We start from the raw sequence: 10,476 nt of genomic DNA on the forward strand, positions 1-10,476 counted from the left end.
AAACTCGCCTGGTGAAATGTATTAGGGTAAATAATTTAAATAGAAAACGTTTTTAAAGTAACACAAATGTACTTTTACTTGAGTACTTTTAAATAGGCTACTATTTTACTCTTACTTGAGTAATTTCCTGGACTAGTACTTGTACTTGAGCTAATTTTCACTAAAGTAACAATACCTACTTGAGTAGGATTTGTAAGTACTCTTTTCACCTCTGCCTACAGTTACAGCAGTGTGTCCAGTGGTAACCGGGCCAGTCTCTGCACTGCTCATCATGTAACTCTTGAGTGAGCAGTTTGACAATAATTTTATTAAAAAGTTGCTGCGTACGCACTGTTACAAATGCATGCCATTCTGCAGCAATTGTTGAATTTTATTTCATGTTCCTTTTTGTGAGACTGACTTTGTTAGCGCTTGCCTCCCTCTAGTGGCAAAAAGTAGTATGACCATGTTGAGAAGGGTAAAAATGGCACCACCATGACAACTGATTGGAGCCTTTTCACTCATTGCAGCTCTCTTTGGTTTCAGCTGTGCCTCCATCGGCTGCCTGTCAAGTGGTTTAAACAGACTAGACTCCTGGGATCCTGTTGCAGATGGAATCAAATGAGTGGGTGGGTATATCTCTGGCCAGATCGCATCATTGTGTTTTCTGTCTATTTTTCCTTTTCTACTGCATGCCTTCATCACTGTGATGCTAGAGAGCCAAAGTGAACATCACTTCCTACAGCACTGTACCAGAGATTTTCATCCGCCATTTATTTTCCCATAGACATTTCGTAAAATGCTTATACAAATAGTTTTACTTGGTTAAACCAAACGGTTCAGATATATTTAGAAACAGGAGAAACAACATAACATTTCACTCAGACCAAAACATTAAAATCTTTTTTCGACAATCTTTTTTTAAGTTTTGGTCCGAGTGAAATGTTGTATGGTCTCTCCCGATTCTAAATGTAGCTGAACCATTTGGTTTGACCAAGTAAAAAAAAATTATAAGCATTTTACGAAATGTATATGGGAAAATAAATGGCGGATGAAAATCTCTGGTACAGTGCTGAAGCAAGAAGTGATGTTCACTTTGGCTCTCTATATCGGATCAACTGTTAAACCACCATCCCATCTGCTAATGGTGTCATTAGGCCTTGTCAGATTTACAAAAGCATCCATAGAATAAAGTTCATGCACTAAATGTTGAAATGTGTTCATGATGTATAGGTCACAGTGGCCCATTCAAAAAGGCCTGCTGAAATATTTGCATTTGCAATAACGTTGCTGCATCAGTTGAGAATTATGATCTGACAAACAGTGTTAATTTTGATAGCAAATCTTTATTTCATTCTAGTCATAGTCTTTTGACTAAAATGCCATTTAGTTTTAGTCATATTTTTAGTTATCTGAAATGTTTTAGTTTTAGCCTAGTTTAGTCAACTAAATCTACGGTAGATTTAGTTGACTAAAATAGAACGGGCTTAGATTAAGTGTAATGCATTATTTACATGTTTCTCTAGAATTTTCAAACTCATTGGAAACATCTATTAATCTGTTATTATGGAGTATTAAGGTTTGAATGTGCAATACAGACACATATTTAAGTGTTTAACTTATTCTTTTTCTCTACTGATTGGATCTCTTCCCAATTCGTCCCTCCCTATAACATTTTCTTCTAGTTTTTATTTGTTGACGAAAATATCAATAGATTTCCTCATAGTCTTTGTCATCACAACTTTGTTTGAGTCAGTTTTAGTCTAGTTTTCGACAGTGAAAAAGGGTAGTTTTAGTCTAGTTTTAGTTGTAGTCAACAAAATTAACACTGCTGACAAGGTACACTGAATGAGTGTGGCCAACATTAGGCTCGGCACAGGCCTTGAAAATCCTTCATTTAGCATTTTGAGAAATGAAATGAAGCCTTCAGTGTTGGAAATTGCTGTGGGAACGAATCAAATGTGGTTGTTGAACTTTGTTCCTAATGAGGGAAATCTGCTCCTTTTCAGTCCTCTGGCAGTTCATGAAGGCATCACCTGTACTGTCCCACAAGGCTCCTGTGCTTCAGCTCAGCCACTGCTGCTGAGTCATTGAATGACAGTGGTGATTTTCTATGTGAGGTCTCACTGCGTGGGACTGTTGACATCTCCAATGAACGCATACCAAGTCTTTGAGCAGATATGAAGAGTTTCCATTTATCACTCCAGCATGAAGATTCAGGACTGATTGATGTCCCCTATGATCAAAGCATTTCCTCTGTAACATCAGAAACCCCCCCCCCCCCCAATACACACACACAAGACAGCATGTGGCCGGTATAGACCTTTTTCACAGGGGCCATTTCCAATCATGGAAGTTGGAACCCCTCATTAGTGTGGCCTGGAGGCCAGATTTTTCCCAGGATGGTGAAGGCATGACCTGCCCTTCTCTGTCTCTGATTGCCCTAGTGTCAAACGTTCATCCAATCACATTCGCTTGGTTATCCTGCATCTCCATTTCTTTCTACAGTCTGTGGTCAGACAGACAGCAGTTTACTGTAGACTGTGTTTATATGTGTTCATAGTCTGGTCTATGGTTTATAACGCTGCCACCACTCTGACAGTGCACGTATGTAGCCTATTCACCTTATGTTCCAAGACAGGGGTGAGCCAGTTACTTCCTATTGTGTTTACACTTCCTGTGACAGTACAGTACCAGTGACCAGATAAAACAGACTGTATTTTGAACAGGAAGTCATAACACAACTGGGTCAAGTGGGCGGTGCTACATAAGGTGAATAGCCTAGACAAATATTTGAAAAATATTATAAAGATTCATGAGAATTGATCAAGGGTGATATACCATAGTGATAAAAAAAATAGGGTTAATATACGCATTTACAGTGAACTTTAATTCATCTTATTGTAACACCAAGAGTGACATTTGAATTTAATAATTAGAGGAAACAAAGTGATGAAATTTAGAGTGACAAGAAAAATACGCATTCATTTCTGTGCAATAAGTAAATAACTCACAAACTTATACGTTTTGCAATTGCAAGTTCAACTAGCCTATATGAAGTATGATCTCATAACCTTTGATTTTATATGCTGTCATCTGCAATCTCATGCTTGTTGATTTAATGGTTGTTTTGCATTTGCTGACATCAGGGTTATGAACAAATTCTTAGATGACCCACAGTAACGTTATAGCCTCAGCTATACTATAACTAACTGCAGTCATTAATAGAAAAGTATGAATGTCCAGGAAACACAAGTAGCCCACTGTTTTTTGATTCCCCCATACATGTAAAATTACCATCTTGTACCATGAAATGAAATGGTTAAAAACTTTTTGGCAGAAAATCTGATGTTGGTGAAGTCATCATCAGCGATTGCTCCTCCTCTGTCCCTTTGCTACATGTTCTGCACCACATGTGCACCACGCTGGAACAAATAAAACACCTATTGTAGCGGGAACTACCACAGAAGCCATTTTGAGTACGGCCTCACCCGCAGCTCGGGTGCTGCATGGCCTCGCCTGCCCTATTGTGTGTTGCTCACAAAATGTTATTGCCCTTAAGTTTACATACGTGTGGGTATGTGTGTGCCCCTTATGACATCACTAATGACATCATCAGTCTTATGACATCACTAATGACATCATCAGTGATGTCACAATGCCTCCTTGTGTGTGTATGCCCCCTTTGACATCACTGATGACATCATCAGTGGGACAAACATTTAACAGAGAACAGACATTGCCAAATTTATATATAGATATTGGACTGCACTTGCAATGTTGTGACTGTCTTTTTGTTGTTTTTCCTATTTCTTTATCTCTGAATAGACAAATTGTGATCTTGTATACTGTGGCAATAAAAGTCATTGTGATCTGAAAGTTATGGTAGTTGTGTGCTACTATGTAACCCAGGACTGAGATTCTTCTTTCAAACACTGCTGTCACTTGGGCTTGGAGATATAAAGCTTGATAAAAAAAGAAAACATGAAAAACAGGTTGTCAGACAATGACCCAGCATCAGTGTGGTGAGGCCATAAGCAATGGCGCTGGAAGTGGAGAGCTGCAGCCCCCCCCTGGTGGCGGCCTCAGCCCCTGCACCTTCCTGACGCAGCCCCCACCCCCAGCCCTACATTTTCACTTGGCGAAACTCCCGTGATCTCCCGTCTGCCGCTGCGCTATTCTAACAGCTTTAAAGTTGACGACTACAGACTATCGATTTCAGCACCACGGACAGCGTCACTGCCAAAGCCCCTTTTTTTTGTTTTGTAGTGTTTGGGGAAACTTCAGCACCGAGGACAGCGCAACAAAGCGCAAGAAAGCTTTGAATCGAATGTATGAGAGTGTGTGTGAGATAGAGAGAGAGACTTGAAACTGGAGTAAGATACACTCAGAATGTAAATCCGCTGACTGAAGAGACCGAGTTAAATAAATAATAAATAAAATAAAAAATCTATAGTTTGTGGTTCATATCAACTGTCTGGGTTCTCTTCTCTCTTCAAATTCGTTCTAAATGTGAACTTAACTGTGTGGTTTTCTATAAAATGACAGTTTGAAATGTCCGCTAAAGGAGAAAAGTGGAAAAGTGAATAGCCATGTGTTTAGCCTACCGTCTTTTCCCTTTCAGTGCTAATGCATGATGTGTGGGATTCAGTGGGAATGTTTGTGATAGATGGAATAAAGCATGATAGCTAATAGGCCTACAGTTTGTGTTTGTTAGTTACAATTATGCTGACCAAGATTTATTTAGAGCCATTGTGCTGTAATATTAGGCTATTCCTTGCAAGTTTTAAGACAATGTGCAAGTGCCAACCTACTTGCCGCAGCATGCTCGCACAAGGTGCGTGCACGCGCAAGTGCGTGCACGCTTCGCGCGCCGCGCAGGTCAGGGTATATGCTTCAGCCCCCCTTGTGGGAAATAGGTTCCTGCGCAGATGGCCTTAAGGAGATCACCCACTACAATAAACCAACACTCTCACTGCAGAGAGCCCTCAGCTTGCAGAACAACTGAATGGATTCTACTGCCGGTTTGATAAGTCTTTCACACCCCACTCCCCTCTCCCCCCCTTGCCACCACCTCATCCCTCTCTGCTACTCCGGCCATCCCCTCCCCCGCCCCCCCTGCCACTAGTCCCCTCTCTCCCACCATCACCCTGCCATCCTCTCCAGCTCCTGCTACCACCCCTCCCCTGTTCCTCCTAGTCCCCTTCCCCTCTCCCCTGACCCCCCCCCCCCACCTGCATTGGAAATCTGTGAGGATGTGAGGAAGCTGTTTCAGCGACAGAAGACTAGAAAAGCTCCGGGCCCTGATGGTGTGTTTCCATCCTGCTTGAAAGCCTGTGCTGACCAGCGAGCCCCCACTTTCCCAAAGATCTTCAACAGATCACTGGAGCTGTGTAAAGTCCCCTCCTGCTTCAAAGCTCCACCATAATCCCAGTTCCCAAGAAGGCCTCCATCACAGGATTAAATGACTACAGGCCCGTCTCTCTGACGTCTGTCGTCATGAAATCCTCAGAGAGGCTGGTGTTGGCCCACCTGAAGGACGCCACAGGACACCTGCTGGACCCCTGCAATTTGCCTACCGGGCAAACAGGTCGGTGTGGATGATGCAGTCAACATAGGATTGCATCACATACTGCAACATCTCGACTCCTCAGGGACATATGCAAGGTTCCTTCAGTTCGGTGTTTAACACCATCATCCCAGAAATCCTCCGCTCCAGACTCACCCAGCAGAGCAATGATGCAAAATTTAGATTGAAAGGAAACGCCTAGTTTCAGCTCCCATACTGACAAATAAATGTTGATTATGAAAATGTCATGTCATACAGTATGTGATCACATAGGCTATGTGACATAAGCGTATATATTGGAATTCCATATTAAAAGTGTAGGAGCGTAAATGCAATTCATTAATGGGTGACTAATTAAAAGGCAATAATTGAAGTTGATAATTAAAATATCAGTAAGTTAGACTGCATTGTTTTAAAAGTAATTTGATTGATATTTGCAGTATTTACAGTTAATGTATTTACAGACGTTGCTGCAGTAATTTCATAGAGTCTGTGGATAATTTAAAAGGCATAAAGTTACATGGTTGAATATTGCTGTTGTTGTGGAGTAACCGTACACTGTCACTTTAAGTTGGGTAAATTGATGCTGGTGGGAGGAGGGGGTGTGGCAGTCAAACAGAACAGAGAGTGGAGCCACACAGTTTTTTGACCTCTCTCTCTCTATCTCTCTTTTTCCCTCTCTAACCGAGGATTTGGAAATGGACATATTTTCTGTACTGTTTTTTGTCCTTTTCGTCTCAGTAAACAGTTAAACTTCATCAAATGGTCTTGTGGATTATTTTTCGGTTGAGGAGAATGAGGGGAGTTGTGGGAAACAATTTCATAAATGTCTGAGAGCTCATATTGTACCCGTTTTCATTTCCACTTATACTGTTGTAAATCCAAGTTGCCTGATAGAAAATACAACTATTATGCAATATCCCTATGCAGTGACAGCGTGCGTTCTTCAAGCTGGAGTGTCTGACAATAATAAACATCCGACTGGTCATCAGATGTTGTGAATCATATGCAATGTTGTGAAGAACTTTTTTTATTCAATGATAACCAAAACACAGAAAGATTAATACTAACTAATCTAAACTAACTAACTTTAAGTTAATATTAACTTAAACATTAAAGTATTACAAAACATACCTATGGCATACAAGATTCAACTTTTCTCAAATGTACATCTTTACAAAGTACTTTCATGTATTAGTATGAAAATGAACTACTAGGCCTATTTAACAGTAGGCTACATGATAGAAAACTATCCATTTTTGGGGGGATAACATTCACACTACTGGATCAAATTTTGTGAGTGCCCCTAAATTAGAATAAAAGCGTCCATTAATATATGCTTTACTTTCATTGACAAACTGTCTGTGCTTGTGGCAGTGATAAGGGGCTAAATAACAGGGATGCTTTCAAATCAATACGTAACTTGTTCCAAATGTGTGTTGCAAATACAGGAGTTACTTCGAATGCCATGCATTCTCACCCCTTTCTGTGATGTAATTACAGATTACCGCCACATGGCGGTGCTGCTGAATTACTTTAGCCCTATTATGAGACGGTTCAATGTGCAAGATCCCTGCAGCCTTCTCCCTTCCCCCCCTCTCTCTCTCTCTCTCTAACTGGGCTGTTCTATCACAGAGACCTTCACTGGTATTACCTTCAGAGGAGTTCCATGAACCCCAGTGGTGAACAATGGAAACAGTCTGTCAGTGAAGGCGTGTGTGAAGGTGTGTATGTGTGTTTTAGTATCACGATCTGAGAATGACAGCTCTCCTCTGTTCCAGTCCAGTCTCACGTGGACCCTCTGGAGCTTATTCATGGTGAGATCAGTGTTTGGACCCGATGGGGAGATTGCTCTGTATTTACCATCATAGAACCATATTCCCCATAATCCAGACCATAGGCCTCTCTTCCTGTGGACAGAGTCTGCTAACACACCCAGTCCCCATAATGGACTGTCTCCAACCTCAACATCCCAGCTGTGAGTTCCTGAGTTAAAGCCCTCAGAGGCCAGGACTGATATATCTCTGTCAAACCTCTCTGGATTGTCAGGAAGCTGCTGTGTCTCTCCCCATCGCACACTGGTCAGATCTTCGGACAGATTGAATGCTGGATGGGCGGTGTTTGGGTCCAGAATCACAGGAGTGTAGGATACCATCTCCTTCATCTTGTCCCAGACTGTGAAGCTCAGGTTGCCCAGATGTTTGGCCTTGTCTATCAGAGCTCCTGAGACCAGCTGTGGATCCTCCAGCAGGGGGCGCTGGACTCTTTCCACTGTAGCCTTGTAGTTCTGCAGGACAGAGACATTGTCAGCTCCCAGCTCCTTCTCTATGGCTTTGACTGTGTCAGAAAGAGCTGCTATCTCTCTGTTCAGACCCTCAGTCTTCTCCTTCATCGTCTGACTCTTCTGCTCCTCTTCCTCCCTCAGTGCATTGATCCTGGCCTTCTCTTCCTCTTGTAGAAACCCTTGAAGGGACTGCTGAAGCTTCTTAAACTCCTCCTTAATCTGCTTCTCTGTATGTCGGGCCTGGACCTTAATGTGTGCTGCTGTTTGATCACAGTTTCCTTTAACTTCATTAAGCATCTTCAGTTTCTCCTTTAAAGTCTTCAGATATTCCTGGAGTTTATTCTTGTGATGCTGTGCAGCTCCATCAATGGATCTGATTGTGTGGTTGGTGTGTGTTTCTGAATCCAGACAGCGATGACACACAAACTGCTGATGGTCCAGACAGAAGAGCTTGAGTTTCTCAGAGTGCAAACTGCAGAGAGGCTCAGACTCTGCTGAAGCTCTCTGATCTCTCTCCAGTAAGAAGGCCTCACACATGTTCTTCAACACCAAGTTACATGGTGGTTTTCTCTGTGAAGATGTAGCCCTACAAACTGGACACTCACGCACGCGTTTCGTTGTCCACCATCTCTGCAGACAGGCTTTACAGAAGCTGTGGCTACATTTCAGGATGACAGGATCTTTAAAGATGTCACAGCAGACAGTACAGATGAGATGCTCCTCTGATGTGGAAGGCATTTTCTCTCTGAGTGAAGCTGAAAACAAACCAGACAGAGATAAGATATGTTAACTCATTGAGTGCCAGCCACTTTTGGAGAACGGACGCTCCCAGTGCGAGTTTCTGAGCGTTTTCAGTGATTTCTCGAGGCCCACAGAATATTGTGTGATATTACTATGTAAACACCGAACACGCAAAAAGAATGATGAGACTCTCTTCTATCATCAGCAAGTACAGGTTTATTGATATCATTTTCCGTTCTTTAGTTATCAGCCGGAGAAGATAGCTTGATTTAACCAAAAACAGCAGTTTTTTTCTAGAAGCTGAGATAATGAGCCTTTTGTGAAATTAAACATTTCAAGCACATCACTGACTCTGAAGCTAATATTTTCTGATGTAGTCACACCTCAAAAATAATTTCCTTCAATAAAACAGTGAAGGCCAGGGAATTTTGTTTGGCAGAATAATATTTTTTAGCTGCAACCAGCAGCGCTGGCCCCTGCGTGCGCTGCTGGTTGCAGCTTCTTGCTGGTCTTGATTTGCTGCTGGTGGGCATCGGATATTCTGGCTTGCGTTTGCCAATCCTGTCCTGCTGTCTGGGTCTATCTGGGTCAGTGTTGTGTGCTGCTCTGCGTGCCCCCCCCCCCCCCCTCAACTGCAAACCCCTCCTCCGTGGGAGTGTCTCTGGTGGCTTTCTGCTGCGTTTGCTGTGCACAGTGAAGGGTGCGCTACATCCAGCTTTTTTACAGCGTTCCACGTGTGTTTGTCACCAGCTCCCATGCTTCCAGTTGAGAATAATAACAACTCCACGGCTGATCATGCGGATGGGCTGTCGCAGCGGACACGGAGGAGCTCAATTGTGGCAGCAGATTGGCTGCTGCAGGCACAGCTAACGTTATGCTTCATGCATATCGATGCATACGGATGCGATGCGATTTCCGTTTCCCCAACGACTTCTTCTCTGTTTTTTCCTCGCCTTTCTGTAATCTGGAGAGCACTGTCGCCACCTAAGGGTTCTGTAAAATAGGTTATACACATTCAACATGCCCCAAATATATATATATATTAGGCTTTGATCCACGTCCCACCGTCAAAAAAGGCAATTGACGACAATCGTCGTCATTGCCACTCTACGTTACTAAAGCAATTGACGACGATTGTCGTCATTGGCACTCAATGAGTTAAAGTCCCTGGAAACCAGAAATATTTTTTTTATTATTTAGCATTTTGAGTTCATCACATCACAGGAACCTATGTTAATAAGCCACCAGCCAAATTTGAACGATGATGAATGTCGCAAAGTATATAAATTTAGGTTTGACAGTCATGACAAAAGTCATGAGAATCAATTCGATTTTAGAGTGTATTTTCTCCCGCGGACTGTGTGGGCGTGTCCCTGCAGGACTGCAGGTCTCCTCCGAGAGAGAGAGAGAGAGAGAGAGCGAGAGAGAGAGGGAGGGAAACGGAGAGAGAGAGAGAAGGAAAGAGAGATGGAGTGTGTGTGTGTTCGCTCGTTGCTCAGCGCATACTGACAGAGAGGAAGAGAGACTGCCGCTGCGAGTGCACAGCGCTACTGTGTGTGTGTGTGTGTGTGTGTGTGCGCGTGCATGCGTGTGATTCGATTAAATCGTATGACGTGATAAGATCATTCATTTTAGCACCGCGCGCACCGCTCTCTTCAATGAGGAAGTGGAAATCCAGACCTTGTAGAAAAGTGGCGATTTTGGGGGTTTGGGTTGAAACTAATGTCTCCTACTTTCTGAGGCACACAATTACTCACATAAGACCCTAAATTGAATAGTTAGAAGGTTTTTGTGGGTTTTGGTTTCCAGGGACTTTAAATGATAAACAAAAGGTCTCCACTCCTCCTCAGAAAGGCATCTAACTCTGTGAAGGACAAAGTCTTGCCTAAAACATTATGAAGCT

General features: G+C 42.7%; 1 protein-coding gene across 1 annotated transcript; it reads right to left on the minus strand.

Moving 5' to 3' along the window:
* Positions 1-7,160: 7,160 nt before the first annotated feature.
* Positions 7,161-8,570, minus strand: LOC310776280 (nuclear factor 7, brain-like; the record flags this gene model as incomplete). Its single annotated transcript, XM_083636488.1, has 1 exon — positions 7,161-8,570. One exon carries the CDS (start codon positions 8,568-8,570, stop codon positions 7,161-7,163), a length of 1,410 nt encoding a protein of 469 aa, XP_083492614.1.
* Between the last annotated feature and the right edge of the window lie 1,906 nt (positions 8,571-10,476).

The sequence above is a fragment of the Poromitra crassiceps genome (genome assembly GCF_964638095.1).
Source record: "Poromitra crassiceps genome assembly, chromosome: 5".
NCBI classification, from domain to species: Eukaryota; Metazoa; Chordata; class Actinopteri; order Beryciformes; family Melamphaidae; genus Poromitra; species Poromitra crassiceps.